The 16562-nt window shown below is 43.7% G+C and overlaps 1 protein-coding gene across 6 annotated transcripts in view; it reads left to right on the forward strand.

Moving 5' to 3' along the window:
- The first annotated feature begins 1163 nt into the window (after positions 1–1163).
- Positions 1164–16562, forward strand: part of pcnt (pericentrin) — a 402447-nt gene continuing 387048 nt past the window's right edge. For all 6 annotated transcript variants that reach the window (XM_068036205.1, XM_068036207.1, XM_068036208.1 and 3 more), the window contains exon 1: positions 1164–1408. In XM_068036205.1, coding sequence (XP_067892306.1) covers positions 1361–1408 — 48 coding nt within the window. In that variant the 5' untranslated portion in view covers positions 1164–1360. The remainder of the gene's footprint in view (positions 1409–16562) is intronic.

The following is a 16562-nucleotide window of genomic DNA, read 5'->3' on the forward strand; positions in this document are numbered from 1 at the left end:
CAGAGTTAACATTTCAGGTCAGTGACCCTTCATCAGAACTGGCCAAGGTTAGAAATGTAATAGGTTTTATGCAAGTAAAGCAGGGGTGAGGTCAGAGATAACAAAAGGGAAGGTGTTGATAGGTCACAGAGAATAACTGCCCAGAAGGTCATGGAGGAAGGCAAATAGAAAGAGTGTGTTAATGGTGAAAGACAAAGCGTAAGTGCAGCGAGGGTGTTAATTGACAGAACAATGAACAGCCCTGGCCCAAAGCACAAACATGAAAAAAAGTGTGCAGGCACAGAATAAAAAAAATGAAACAAACTTAAATATATATTTCTAAAGGTTTTTTGCTTCTACATTCTGCACAATAGTGGACTATTAATAAAGCCAAGAATTCCGAACGCTTTATTTAACTTTCTCAACTTGTTCTACTACCTTCAAAGATTCAGGTGTAAATAACCCTCAGCTCTCTACATTATATCTCCCCATTCTTCTTACCAAATTGTATAACAAAAGAAACTATGCAAAGAAATCCTCTGTTACTCGCAGCAGCCTTCAAAAAAAATATTAAATCCTGGAATGATGCCAACCCTGGCACTTGCTTGATGATAAACGATCCGCCCGTTTCACTCTACGCGGTTAGCGGCCCGCTCAGCTGATTTCCCGCCGCTAGACTGAATTTATGGCGGTCTCTGTAGAAAGACAACACTACCGAGGTCATTACACTGTGACGGTGCTGCGTCGCCCAAACATAATGGCGTGAACGGCGGCGAGCTGGTACTCGCACGTCAATCGTATCCCGATGGGCGGTCCAGCTTCGGCTCCTTGAGATCTTATTGGCTAACTTGAAATTCCCGGATTTACGTGATTGGCTGAAATGATTGGCCAATTAGCCTCGGCTGTCTGGTTAATGTTTGAAATTTGATTTGGCGAGTTCGGCGCGGCGCGATTGGTTGGAACAGATAACGGTTGGGCTTGTGCAGCGGACAGAGAAGGCGGAGCCAGTGTCGCAAGCCTGAGATCACCGATTGGTTGAAGAGCGGAGAAGGCGCGGCCAGGCGCAACAGCTGGGTGACGGATTGGTTTTGGGGCGGGATAGAGGGCGTAGTCAGACGTGCTCGCGGGAAGGCTGATTGGTGAGTAGGCGGGGCCTGTGGCGCGGTGGCAGGCTAACGGCGGCCATGTTGAAAGCTGAGAGTGAGGAGCTGTTATCCAGGGAATGAGGGGGTATTAAGGTGGTAGGGGGGCGCACAAAGTGTCCTACGACCATTACGAGTAGGGTCAGAGATACCTTGGGAAGAGGTAGCTCATCTGATTCGTGCGCGGGCGAAAGAGGAACTAGTCAACCTACTTATCTCCACTCAAAATATCCAGTATTATGGAGGATGAAGAAAGACGGAAGAAGCTGGAGGTCGCAAGAGCCAAGGTAAAGGGTTTGTGAGGGGAGGGGGGTAATTGTTGGCCCAATAGTAAATCAAGTGCAACGGTACAAAGACTGATAGGAGCTTCTTGTAGTGAGAGCAGAGGAAGGGAAACCATCCTGATGATCGTTACGATTGAGTTGGAGCCAGAGATCAGCAGAGAGATGCAAACTGACTGTAAATACACCAGATTCTCCAATGTCTGGACACCTTATCACGTCAGTTTGTGTAACATTGAAATGATCAAAACAATCTGGACTCTTGTGCAGACTGCCTGTAACTCTGCATAGTTTACAAAAGAGAAACTGGCAACGAAGCTGAAATATTTTAACTAACAAACCAATGGATGAGTGAAATGGGTGTAAAACTTTGAGAGATTAGTAAAAGCAGAAATTGCTGAAAACACCCTGTGGAGAGAAAGCAATGTTAACGTTTCAAGTCGACGAGCGTTCGTGAAAACTTGGGAGATACAATAACACTAGTCGCTTTGAATGTCAGGATCTGCCCGACTGCATTCGCCTCTGCTTCTCCTGCCTTTTTCTTCCTATGAATAGGAAATCCAGAAGGGCTTGAGTGTTGGTTGGTATTTGAACCAACTGCGATGGTAACAACTACATACATTTTGCAAAATCTGCTTTTTAGGTGACGTCTTAAAGTACAATACCGTGTTAAGTTTATGAGGAGGTGAAAAAAACAAAAAACCTGTAGCTTTTGATGGAGGATCTGTAAAAGTTTATTTACGACAAAGAAAAATGTAGGTTTTCGTGGATTTGAATATTGTATTGATATCTGAATAATGTCTATTTATTACAGTGAAATAGCTTATTTGCAAATAATGTGTCCCAGTCTGCCCTTCCGTGTAGTTTGTAATTTATAGTTGGTAGTAGCCCATTTACCTAAACCACGGGTCTGCAACCTGTGGCTTTGGAGCAGCATGCGGCTCTTTAACATCTCATTTGGGGCTCCCAATCTTTTCCAGTTGGATCACATTAACATGAAAAAAGTCAAGAAAAATAAGAGCCGTGTTAATATTCTGGGAATAAAAAGCTAATCATTTTGCTGCACTTGATGGTTTCAAAATGATTTTAACAAAAAACAGGATCGTGCTTGAAATGAAATAAAACCAAAAAGTGCTGGAAATACTCAGCAGGTCAGGCTGCATCTGTGGAGAGAGAAGCAAAGTTAACGTTTCAGGTCAGTGACCTTTCATCAGAACTGGCAAAGGTTAGAAATGTAATAGGTTTTAAGCAAATAAAGTGGGGATGGGGCAAAAGAGAACAAATGGGAAGGTGTTGATAGGACAGAGGGTTACAGAGAATAACTGACAAGGAGATCATGGGGCAAAGGCAAATACAAAGAGTGTGTTAATGGTGTGGTGAAATACAAAAGCGTTAGTGCAGAGAGGTGTTAAATGACAGAATAATGAAAGCCCTAGCCAAAAGCAAAAACATGGAGCGTTTCAGCTATGAAGAGAGACTGGATAGGTTAGGGTTGTTTTCCTTAGAGCAGAGAAGGCTGAGAGGGGGACCTGATTGAGGTATACAAAATTATGAGGGGCATTGATAGTATAGATAGGAAGAAACTTTTTCCCCTCGAGGTGTCGATACCAGGGGGCATATATTTAAGGTAAGGGGCAGGAGGTTTAGAGGGGATTTGGGGTTAAAAAAAAATTCATCCAGAGGGTGGTTGGAGTCTGGAACGCACTGCCTGAAGGGGTGTTAGAGGCAGGAACCCTCACAACATTTAAGAAGTATTAAAATGAGCACTTGAAACGCCATAGCATACAAGGCTACGGCCAAGTACTGGAAAATGGGATTAGAATAGATAGGTGCTTGATGGCCAGTATGGACACAAGGGCCGAAGGGCCTGTTTCTGTGCTGTATGACTCTTAAGTGGACAGACACATGGTAAAAAAAATTGTAATGATGAAACAAACTAAAATAAAATGAAATAAAAATAAAAAATACAAAGTAAAACTAAAACAAAGGGGGCCAGTCATGCTCTGAAATTATTGAACTCAATGTTCAGTCTGGTAGGCTGTAGCGTGCCTATTCGGTAAATAAGGCGCTGTTCCTCAAGCTTGCGTTGATGTTCGCTGGATCACTGCAGCAATCCCAGGACATGGGGGCATGAGCAGGGGCGTGTGTTGAAATGGCAAGCGACAGGAAGCTCGGGGACATGTTTTCTGACTGAGCGGAGGTGTTCCGCAAAGCAGTCACCCAATCTGCGTTTGGTCTTCCCAGTGTACAGGAGAGCACATAGTGAGCAGCAACTACAGTATACTAAATTGAAAGAAGTGCAAGTAAATCGCTGCTTCACCTGAAAGGAGTGTTTGGGGCCTTGGAGAGGAGGTAAAAGGGCAGGTATTACACCTCCTGCCATTGCATGGGAAGGTACCATGGGAAGGGGACGAGGTGTCGGGGGTAATGGAGGAGTGGACCAGGGTATTGCGGAGGGAACGATCCGTTCGGAATGCTAACGGGGCGGGAGGATGTGTTTGGTAGTGGCATCACGCTAAAGGTGGTGGAAATGGCAGAGGATGATCCTCTGGATGTGGAAGCTGGTGGGGTAGAAAGTGAGGACAAGGGGAACCTTGTCGCAATTCTGGGAGGGAGGGGAAGGGGTGAGAGCAGAGGTGCTGGAAATGGGCTGGACATGGTTGTCGGCCCTGTCAACCAAAGTGGGGGGAAATCCTCTGTTAAGGAAAAAGGAAGACATATCAGAAGCGCTGTTGTGGAAGGTAGCATCATCAGAGCAGATGCGTCGAGACGGAGAAACAGGGAGAATGGAATGGAGTCCTTACAGGAGGTGTGAAGAAGTGTAATCGTGGTAGCTGTGGGAGTCGGTGGGCTTATAATGAGTATTAGTAGACGGCCTGTCCCCAAAGATGGAGACCGAGAAGTCGAGGAAGGGGAGGGAAGTGTCGGAGATGGATCATGTAAAGGTGAGAGAAGGGTGGAAATTGGAAGCAAAGTTTTCCAGTTCGGGATGGGAGCAGGAAATGGCACAAATACAGTCATCAATGTACTGGAAAAGGAGTTGAGGGAGGGGGCCTGAGTAGGACTAGAACAAGGAATGTTCAACGTATCCCACAAAGACAGGCGCAGTGGTTAGCACCGCAGCCTCACAGCTCCAGCGACCCGGGTTCAATTCTGGGTACTGCCTGTGTGGAGTTTGCAAGTTCTCCCTGTGTCTGCGTGGGTTTCCGCCGGGTGCTCCGGTTTCCTCCCACGTGCCAAAGACTTGCAGGTTGATAAGTAAATTGGCCATTATAAATTGCCCCTAGTATAGGTAGGTGGTAGGGGAATATAGGGACAGGTGAGGATGTGGTAGGAATATGGGATTAGTGTAGGATTAGTATAAATGGGTGGTTAATGGTCGTCACAGACTCGGTGGGCCGAAGGGCCTGTTTCAGTGCTGTATATCTAAAAATCTAAAAAAAAATAAACTAGGATCCATACGGGTACCCATAGCAACACCTTTTACTAGAAGGATCCGTTCCTTGACCTCTCTGTCTCCATCTCTGGGGATAGGCTGTCTTCTAATACTCATTATAATCCTACCGATTCCCACAGTTACCTCGACTATACTTCTTCACGCCTCCCGGAAGGACTCCATTCCCAGTTTCTCCATCTCTGACTCATCTGCTCTGATGATGCAACGTTCCACAACAGCGCTTCTGATATGTCTTCCTTTTTTCCTTAACCGAGGATTCCTCCCCAACTGTGGTTGACAGGGCCCTCAACTGTGTCTGGCCCATTTCCCGCACCTCTGCTCTCACTCCTTCCCCCTCCCTCCCAGAACTGCAACAGGGTTCCCCTTGTCCTCACTTTCCACCCTACCAGCCTCCACATCCAAAGGATCGTCCTCCGACATTTCCGCCTAGTCCAGCATGATGCCACTACCAAATGCATCTTCCCCTCCCCTCCCCTGTTAGCGTTCCGAACGGTCATTCCCTCCGCGATACCCTGGTCCACTCCTCCATTACCCCCGACACCTCGTCCCCTTCCCGCGGCTCCTTCCCATGCAATCGCAGGAGGTGTAATACCTGCCCTTTTACCTCCTCTCCTCACTATCCATGACCCCAAAACGCTACTTTCAGGTGAAGCAGCGATTTACTTGTACATCTTTCAATTCATAGCTCACAATGTGGTCTCCTCTACATTGGGGAGACCAAACGCAGACTTGGGTGACCCCAAGCTTCCTGTCGCTTGTCATTTCAACACACGCCCCTGCTCATGCCCACATCTGTGTCCTGGGATTGCTGCAGTGTTCCAGTGAGCATTAACGCAAGCTCGAGGAACAGCACCTCATTTCCTGTTTCGGCACGCTACAACCGACCAGACTGAACATTGAGTTCAATAATTTCAGAGCATGACTGCCCCCCCCTTTTTTTTGTTTTGCTTTTTTTTACAGTTTTGCTTTGTATTTTTTATTTTTATTTCATTTTATTTTAGTTTGTTTCATCATTACACTTTTTTTTACCATGTGCCTGCCCACTTTTTTTCATGTTTGTGCTTTTGGCTAGGGCTTTCATTATTCTGTCATTTAGCACCCTCACTGCACTACGCTTTGTATTTCACCACACCATTAACACACTCTTTATCTTTGTCTTTGCCAATGATCTCCTTGTCAGTTATTCTCTGTAACCCTCTGTCCTGTCAACACCTTCCCATTTGTTCTCTTTTGCCCCACCGCCCACTTTATTTGCTTAAAACCTATTACATTTCTAACCCTTGCCAGTTCTGATGAAAGGTCACTGACCTGAAACGTTAACTTTGCTTCTCTCTCCACAGATGCAGCCTGACCTGTTGAGTATTTCAAGCACTTTTTGGTTTTATTTCAGGTTTCCAGCACCTGCAATATTTTGCTTTTGTTTTAGTGCTCTAAATGAACCTGTTCAAGTGGTATAGCCAAATAATGATTATAGATAATGCCTTTGGTTCGAGGAACAGGTTTTATGGTTGCGACCTTTATCGTTTCTAATATAGATGATATAAATTATTCTGAATGTGCTATTGGAAGCTTATTATAGTCACGAGAATCAATAGTTGAAAAAATTGTCTTAATTCTATGCATCTTGAGTTAAAATTTGTTTTAAAGCTGACTTCACTGACAAAATTGAAGTAAAAGTCAAAAAATGCAATAATTCAGAGTTAAGTCTATTTTAATTTCTTTTGCTTTCTATTGATATATAAAATACATATATAAATTCAATACATGTAAATGATGCAATCTACCAGAGACACTGGCAATTTGCCAAGTATTTGGTTTAGAAATGCTGAAATTTCATATTGTGGCTCCCAATAGTTTTTATTTTCAGCAAATTTTTAAAAATGGCTCTTTAGGTTTAAAAAAAAGTTTCTGACCCCTGCCCAATGCTGTTGAACACAATGCAGACATCATGTAGTAATATTTTGAGTGTTGCGACTCTTCTGCTCCATTGTCACATGCAATCCAAATGTATCTTGAAGTATGCAGCAAGCTTTATTTGGAAAGTAATTCTAAATTGTGATATTCTGAATCCATAAAGAATGCATGTTCAGCATCTCTGCAGAAATTAAACAAATCTCATTGAGGCAAAAGCAAAATACTGCAGAAGCTGAAAATCTGAAATAAAACAGAGTTAACGTTTCTCTCTGCACAGATACTGTTTAAAAAAAAATTACTATTGAATGTCATTGGATGTCTGCTGCCAAATTGTTACATTCATGTGACCAGCTTTGTTTGCTTTTTGTTTTCGTGGACAATACTTTAACAAAACTTCCTCTGGAGAGATGATTTTGAAGTGATAAGGGACTTGATGTGGTTGTGAAGTTGTTTTAAAATACTAATTTCTTTCCAGCTGCTGTGCTGATGTACCTTAGTGATGTAAAGCTATTCTTTGATTAATCGAGTAATATTGTAGGGTATACCATTGGTGGATTTTGCTGACAAGTTGGTACATCGGCACAGTGGCGCAGTGGTTAGCACTGCAGCCTCACAGCTCCAGCTACCCGGGTTCAATTCTGGGTACTGCCTGTGTGGAGTTTGCAAGTTCTCCCTGTGTCTGCGTGGGTTTTCTCCGGGTGCTCCGGTTTCCTCCCACAGCCAAACGACTTGCAGGTTGGTAGGTAAATTGGCCATTATAAATTGCCCCCAGTATAGGTAGCTGGTAGAGAAATATAGGGACAGGTGGGGATGTGGTAGGAATATGGGATTAGTGTAGGATTAGTATAAATGGGTGGTTGATGGCCGGCACAGACTCGGTGGGCCGAAGGGCCTGTTTCAGTGCTGTATCTCTAAACTATTATTACAACTATAATTGTATAGTTTCAGCATTATGTATACTAGTGGATTGTGGTCTAGCCATAGGTTGTCTTGTAATAAGAGGCATATTATCTTAAAATTCTTGAAAGTGCATACTGGTACTGTAATAACTTACTGTTTACAATTTTGTCACAATTTAATTTGTAACACAGGTGCTTTGAGCACCATTGATTTGAATAAAGCCTTACTGCAATGCCAGTTTTCAGGAGCTTAAAAAAAATGCTGCATCTTAAAACAATTGTAACATGCTAGAATAATGTCTGGGGGTGGTGGGTGGGGCGGGGGGTGGGGGAGTGGGTGGTGGGAGCAGGAGGAGGAAAGAACTGTGCACTTGTTCCCCTCTTTCTGTCATATGTTATGATCTTTGTGGAGATCAGCTGACCAAAAGAACCGAATGTACTGAACAACCCCATTTTTTAAAAACACAAATGGACAAGATTTCCCTTTTATAGCTTTCACTCTAACAATCAAACCAAAATCAACACAAATTAAACATGAATCAACAGACAAATCACAGTCAATATATATATATTCCAAATTGCACATTAACTATTAGGTGCAACATAGATAGATCTCATGGATTTACTGGGCAGTCCACTCAACATATATGGCACCTATAATAGCCCCAAAGCTCTGAAGATCCTCAGGTGGACCTCCAGATCCTGTCTTCCAAGATGCAGCCACTGAGTCTCATCCGACAGCAGTTCCCCTTTGATCCCAAGCTGTGAGGGTACGGTTTCCACTGAAAATGGCACACTACTCCAGAACCTCCTCAGCTCTGTTCACGACAGGCTTGATGGCATAGATCCATCAGTATTTCTTTAAGTAACCGAAATCAGCTATAGCTACTTGTATTTGCCAAGGGCCAGCTCCTGGATTCCGCTTCCACACACTCTCCAGCCTGCTTCAACTTTGCAATCTTGTGATCTGGGGATGACTCTGGTCAGATGACTCTGTCTCTTATCTGGTTCCAACCAGTTCTGTCTCCCCAGAACCCTCAAGTTTTTAGTTTCACTTTTTAGTTAGGGACTATCTCAAAAACTAAGCTTTGAAACCAGAGTCCGTGCACCTAACAGAACATTCAACAATTCATCTGTTCAGACAGCATCTTGCGTATGCTCCTCCATTTGTCTCACAAACCATGGACTCAATCACACATGCTTCAAGCCGACTGCGTTCTGTGCTCTGTTTACGTTGCTACTTAACATGGGAGAGTCTTTATGACTCTGGTCATCTGTTTGTTCCTGAATCAGGTTCCACAGACTGCTAATGTTGACAAATTGGGTAGAATCTTTGCTGCTGAAAAATCTAGCATCTAATCACTGGAAACCAGATTGCATTGGAAATATGGAATGGGAAAAGACTAAATTCAGCTGTTACATTCCACATCTCTTTAGGCCAGTCACATTCAATATGTTTCTTGTTGCCCCTGTAAGGAAGGCTCATCTATGCAGTATCTGATGATGGGTTGAGTTGATGGCAGAAAAGAATGAGTTAGAAGTTAAAGGTGGATGGTGGCGATCTTTGTGATGGAGAGGATATGGGATTGAAATCTCTGCTCGCAGCCAAATAGATCATCAAGGTTGTGAGCAGTTTGTTTCAGCCTGAGACAGTGCCTAAGGAAGGGTCTGGCATCAGTGAGTTTGTGGCAGGAGCTGTAAACGATTGCTTTGTCCCAATGTTTAAATGGAGGAAACTGCAGCCATCTAAGACTGGATGTTAGATTAAGAGGTATGAAAACACAGAGGCACTGGAAAGGTTGAGAGAAGTTGTGGAGAGGTTGTCAGCATATAGATGAGAGGTCTACGAGTTTCCAGAGTTTAATGATGCAGGGAAGAGCAGCCATTGCTGGACATATTCTGCCTATGATTGGATAATTAAGAATCAAATCAACTGAGGGCAGTCTATCTGACCTGGAAGACATGAGAGCCCTTGGAGGAGGATGATGTGGTTGACTTGTCAAAAGCTGTAGATGTGGTGAAGCCGAATAATGCATCACTGCCGCAGTCACAAAAGATTAGATTAGATTAGAGATACAGCACTGAAACAGGCCCTTCGGCCCACCGAGTCTGTGCCGTCCATCAACCCCCCATTTATACTAATCCCATATTCCTACCAAACATCCCCACCTGTCCCTATACTTCCCTACCACCTACCTATACTAGTGACAATTTATAATGGTCAATTTACCTATCAACCTGCAAGTCTTTTGGCTTGTGGGAGGAAACCAGAGCACCCGGAGAAAACCCACGCAGACACAGGGAGAACTTGCAAACTCCACACAGGCAGTACCCAGAATTGAACCCGGGTCCCTGGAGCTGTGAGGCTGCAGTGCTAACCACTGCGCCACTGTGACTTTGTTTAAGGCTGTTTTGGTGCCATGGAAGGGACTGAAACCTGATCGGAAAGATTCATACATGGAGTTGTGGGGAAAATGGGCACAGATTTGAGAGATGACCTGTTAAAGGACTTTGGAGATAAAAAGCCAAGTTGGAGGTGTGGCAGTAGCCTGCAAAGATACAGTGTTGTCTGAAGAGGAAGGTCTGACTGGATCAAGTTTGAAAGGAAGGGAAACTTATCCAAGGAGAGGGAACCATTCACAGTGTTAGCTGGCAGGGGGCTAGAAAAGGATGTTTGATCAGCATTTTAATGGTAATGGGGTCAAGGGAGCAGGAGGTGGATTTTGTGGATAAGATTAGTTCAGAGAAGGCTGGAGAGGAGAGAAACACGAGGAAAATAACAGGGTCATGAATAAGACCGTAGTTAGCCTGTGAGGTTTGGCTTGGTGGGCAAGTGGAGAGAAGCTGCAAAGGCAGTTGAATGGTTGATCTTTTATCTTGGTGTCAAAGAAGTCCATGAAGTCATTACATTTTCTGTGAGTGAGAGTGGAGATGGGGCGAAGAAGATTGTTGGCAGTGGAGCTGAGGAATAACTATGCTCTCCAGAATGAACTTGAAATTTTGGGCAGTTTTATAAGAGGGAGGTCTCATAGCTACAAGTGGGGGGGGTGGAGGAGGAGAGGAATGGGTGAGAGGGGCCCTTACCATTTGGGAGGGCTGTGACAGAAGAAAAAAAAAAGTTTTACCGGAGGCTAAGGATGTGAGAGCGGTTGAGCAAATTCGTGGCTCCAGAAGGGATGAATGGAGGGCCAAAATTAAAGCATTTGGGATTTAGAAAAGTCAGTTGTAAGTGACGGGCTGGTGCAGCTGGTGGTGGAGTTAAAAGGAGATTGACGAATGTGGGTGGTGAGGTATATCAGGAAGTGGTTGGAGATGGGCTTGTCAATGATTGAGGCTGTTATCTGTCTGCTTGGCCAAGAAGTCCCAGCTGCCCACAACTTTTGGAACACTATTCAGGAGGTACTGTTTCAGATGGTTACCATTTGGTCTGTGCATCAGCCAGGTCTTTTTCCAACGATACATGGACAGGAGAATGGAAAATGTCCCAGGCTGTATCTGTATTGCAGATCTCAAGGTAGCAATGCTGCACCTCTGAGTTACTCCATTGGACATGGACTTACCGTCGCCTGCAGAGTTCATGTTTGGAAGGCAGGTCAGAACTACCCTGCCCAGTCGACACCTTTCCAAGCAAGGGAAGATGAAAGCATCGTATGGCAGGCAAGCAGGACCAGAATTAGCTCGATTTGCAAGTAGGACAGAAGGTCAGAGTCCTCAATCATGCTTCAGGAACATGGTATCCTGCAGAGGTTGATAGGATATGCGACTAGCCCAGATCGTACGAGGTCCAGACACCCCATGGTGCGATTCTCAAACAGAACCGAAGTCAACTTGGAGAGCTGTGTGACAACACTACGTGTGACAACCCTGTGGCATCATAGTCATGTTCAAAGACCAAGTCTGAAAATGTATGTACAGAGGCTATGAGCACAGGAAGAGCATGCTAACCAGAGTTTCGAGTTACCAGAGTCTCAGAGGTGTCTTCAAGACGAGCTCCGCTCTGAAGTGTATGATAACATGATCGAATTAGCAAACCTCTACTTTTGTAGAGTTTTAAGCTTGCTTACATGTAAATGACGTTTTGATTTATTCCTGTATAGTTAGTCTGAACTGTAGCATCATTGTATATTGTTATGACCGAGGCGGGAGGAGTGCACTGTTAATTCAGTCCCACGTCTCCACAGGCCACAACATATTCTTTAAATTTTCCGACTTACTGGCAGTCAATCGAATACACTATTTTCCCCAGAATAGAACACACTAACCAGGTTTCTTTAATGAACAACAAAATTAACAGTTTATTATAAAACAAGTCTTAACTAGCAATGAAGTAAAACATCAATTTTTTTTAAAAATCCAACATAAAATTTTTTTAAAGTCCCCTTTTCTACCTTAACTAATTTTTAAGGTCCCTTTTTACCTTCGTCCCTTCACACACACACCAGTTAACCAAAAGAATAAAAAAAGGACTTTTAGATCTGTGCTCTATTATAGAAAAAAAAACACACCCGGGCAGATCCTTTGCCCACCCCTGAAAAAGTAAATAGCAGATGAGTCATGCTGCACCAACCTCCAAGCACACGCGGGCAATCTTTAGAATCTTCCAGAATTAATTCTCTTTAGGCAGCGTTGAAAAGTAGTTTAGCAGGCTTTCTTCAGATAAAGGAAACAATACGAATTGACACACTGAACTTCAGAGTCTTTTAGGGAATTGTGAGAAACTGAGCTGGGTTGTAGTCTTCTGTTCTTTCTTGGAATTCTCTCCTTCTGCAGCAAAATTGACTTTTGTCTCCTTCCAGAAGGTATCACACACACGCATTGACTAAAAACGAAACAGCTTGGGTGAACTTTTCTGCCCATCCCAGTTGTTCTGTGCCGGCTTGTCCAATCAAAGGAGTGCTTGTCACTTTTCTGCCCCTGTTGCTAGGGTTTCTCCTCATCTTGGCCCGAGCCATGTGACAAACAGCAACACTGTTGCCAATCTGGCTCCCTCAGTCCTCTTGATTATAAAAAAAAAACTGATCCAACCTTTATTTAGCTTAATAATTTTTTTTAAAGGAATTTATAGTTAACAGAACAAAATCACTTGCATAACAATGTTGTACATACGTTTTTATCTTTAGGGGGAAAAGGGGGATGTTATGGGATAATTTTAAGAGGCTGTAAGTGAAAAGCCACCGGAGGAAGTGATATGTGTAGGTGTGCTTCTGCAGTAACTGTGTGTATATAGTGTGTTCCAGTTTAAGTTATAATAAAAATCCATGTATTCTTCAGATATTACTTGTATTTCTTTGAATCTTACAATAGTCATGCACCAAAGGAATGAGTAATATTACAGAGGTATTCAGAGATGACCATGGTTTATCTGGAGAGAGAGAGATTTAAAGAGGGCAGGGAAATTAGAGGAAAGAGGATGAAAAGACCCCAGCTGGAGACTGAAACTACTGAGGATGAAGAGTTCGAGGGTGGAGCAGAAGGAGGACATCTCTAAGAAACCTTCTGGGTGTGGCTTGAGAGGGTGGTAGATAACAAAGATTTTAAAGGAGAGACAAGGACTGGAACAAATTGAGATGCTCAAAGGTAGAGAAGTTGCTTGAGGACTAAAGGAAGACACCAATGTATGGTTTGGTGAAGAGGGTCACATTACCACCATAATGCTTTGGGCAGGTTGAGCAGTTGAAAGTATAGAAGGGTAGGGAAGCTTCAGTAAGGGAGCAAGGTCTTGCAACCCATGAGCCAAGTTTCAGTCAAAATCATGACAATGCAAGCATCCACAACAAGGTCATGGATGTGAAGGGCCTGTTCACAGTGAAAGGATATTCTGGTAGGAAATGCAAAGAGGATCAACAGTAACTACCCCTCTATCCAAGGAGGCAGTGGTGGGTAGGTGGATTGAATGAGAAGGAGGCTAGAGGTTCAAAGAATACAGGAGGAGGTCCAATCTCTGCTGGTTCTACAAGTTGGGAGAGGATGCCTTGGTACTGACTGGTAGGATGGGTGAAGAAGCTGGTTTTTTGTGGAGGAAGTGGTGTATGGTATTAATCACCCAGTCTCCCATCAGGTCTCATGAATAGGCTGAGCAAGAATGTGGGACATGTGAATACTTTGGGTCAGGATTGTGGGTGGAAGGACTGAGAGGTGTGAGGCCTGATATTGCTTGGGGATAAAGACTAGTGTCTTAAGATGTGGGAGCACTTGAGTCTTGGGAGCACTGTGGACATGGGGGTAGTGGAGAAAGGTGCAGGTTATTTTACAAACTTGCCTCAGGCTGAATATAATCTGAACTTGGATGAAAGGTCATCGAACTGAAATGTTAACTCTGTTTCTCCACAGATGCTGCCTGACTGAGTATTTCTAGCATTTTCTGATTTTATTCTTGAAGTTGGAGATATTCTGGTGTGATAAGAGAATACCACTGGCATTCAGGAGGAGGATGTATGATCAGTGTGTGCTACTGACCATAACATATGGGGTGGAATCATGGACAACTATAAAATATATAGAATAAAAACTACAGCTCAGAGCATTTGTGATAAGATCAGGTGTAATGAAATATGCCAGAAAACTGGAGTTAAGAACATTATTTAGAAGTTGCTCGAAGAAAACAATAACAGCTGGATAAAAAGGCTAATGGAGTAGCAGCCAAGAACAGGAGGAAGAAGGGGGAGGCTGAGAAGAAGATGGAGAGATGATATATCATACCTAGGAACCACATGGGCGAGAACAGCAAGGGATAGAGATAAATGGAAAAGGCATGAGGAAGACTACATCCTACTGTGGATGAACGCAGCCTAAATGATGATTTTTAGGCCATATAACCCTGGTTTGTGCAATCTTTCCTGGTAATTTTAACCCTTGGAGTCCAGGTATCATTCTGGTAAATCTACACTGCATTCCCTCCTAAGGTGTGGTGCCCAGTACTGCTCACGGTACCCTGAGTGTGTTCTAACCAGGGCTTTGTATAGCTGTACACTAACTTCTACTCCCTGTATTCTAGTCCTCCAGATATAAAGGCCAGCATTTCATTAGCCTTTTTCATTATTTTCTGTACCTGTTCATAACATTTTAATGATTTATGTACATCGACCCCCAAGTCTCTTTGGACCTCCACTGTCTCTAGCTTTTCACCGTTTGGAGGATACTTTGTTCTATCCTTTATTTTAGGTTCAGGGTGAATAACCTCACCATTTGCCTACATTTGAAATCCATTTGCCACAGTTTTGCCTTTCTTAATTAATATCTCTTTGTAATTTTATGCTTCAACCTACACTGCTGACGATGCCACCTATCTTTGTGTCATTGGCAAACTTGGATATGTAGCTTTCTATTCCATCATTTTAAATCATGAATGAATACAGTTGAAATAGTTGAGGGACCCAATATAGATACTTGTGGGGTACCAGTAGTCATGTCCTGTCAATTCCTGACCATGATTCCTACTCTGTCTCCTGCTGCTCGGCCAATTTCCTAAGCAGGTCAATAATTTGCCTTCAGTTCCATGAGTTCCAGGTTTAGCTAACAGCCCCTTATGAGAGACTTTATCAAAGGTCTTCTGGAAGTCCATATAAGTAACAAAAACTGACATTCCCTTGTCCACCACTTTAGTCATCTCTTCAAAAAATTCAATCAGGTCTGTCAGGCATGACTCTCCTTTTACAAATCAATGCTGGCTCTGATCAGCTGAAAAGTTTCAAGGTGTTCAATCACTCTATCTTTAGATTAACAGATGTTAGGCTAATTGATCATAGAATCATTCAAAGTTTAAGGCACAGAAAGAGGCCACTTGGCCCATCATGTCTGTGCCGGCCGAAAAATGATCTACCTGTTCTAATCCCACCTTCCAGCATTTGGTCCGTAGCCCTGCAGCTTACGGCATTTGAGGTGCATATCCAGACTCCTTTTGAATGAGTTGAGGGTCTCTGCCTCAACAACCCTTTCAGGCAGTGAGTTCCCGACTATCATTACCCTCTCTGGATGAAAAAGTTTTTCCTCATCTCCCCTCTAATTTTTCAACCAATCCCTTTAAATCTATGCCCCCTTGTCACTGACCTCTCTGCTAAGGTGAATAGATCTTTCACCTCCACTCTGTCCAGTCCCCTCAAAATTTTGTATATTTCAATCAGATCTCCCCTCAGCCTTCTCTGCTCCAAGAAGAACAACCCCAGCCTATCCAATCTTTCCTCCTAGCTGCATTTTCCTAGTCCTGGTAACATCCTTATAAATCTCCTCTGTACCCCCTCTAGTGCCATTACATCCTTTTCTGTAATGAGGTGACAAGAACTGCACACAGTACTCAAGTTGTGATCTATAGTTTGCTGTTTTTCTCAACAGTTGCAACAGTTTGTATTTAGATTGGCGCTTTACAGACGCATTAACAAATTAAATTTGACACCAAGCCACATCAGGAGGTATTTGTGCAGATGACTTGCTCAGAGGTAGATTTTAAAGAGTGACCTAATGCAGGAAAGAGAGGTTTAGTTTAGTTTAGAGATACAGCACTGAAACAGGCCCTTCGGCCCACCGAGTCTGTGCCGACCATCAACCACCCATTTATACTAATCCTACACTAATACCATATTCCTACCACATCCCCACCTGTCCCTATATTTCCCTACCACCTACCTATACTAGGGGCAATTTATAATGGCCAATTAACCTATCAACCTGAAAGTCTTTGGCATGTGGGAGGAAACCGGAGCACCCGGAGGAAACCCACGCAGACACAGGGAGAACTTGCAAACTCCACACAGGTAGCACCCAGAATTGAACCCGGGTCCCTGGAGCTGTGAGGCTGCGGTGCTAACCACTGTGCCGCCCCTTAAGGGAAGGGAATTCCACAGCTTAGGGTCTTGGCAGTTGAAAGCAGAGCCACAAAGTTTTGGATGACCAAGTT

Source organism: Heterodontus francisci, chromosome 7 (genome assembly GCF_036365525.1).
Source record: "Heterodontus francisci isolate sHetFra1 chromosome 7, sHetFra1.hap1, whole genome shotgun sequence".
NCBI lineage: Eukaryota > Metazoa > Chordata > Chondrichthyes > Heterodontiformes > Heterodontidae > Heterodontus > Heterodontus francisci.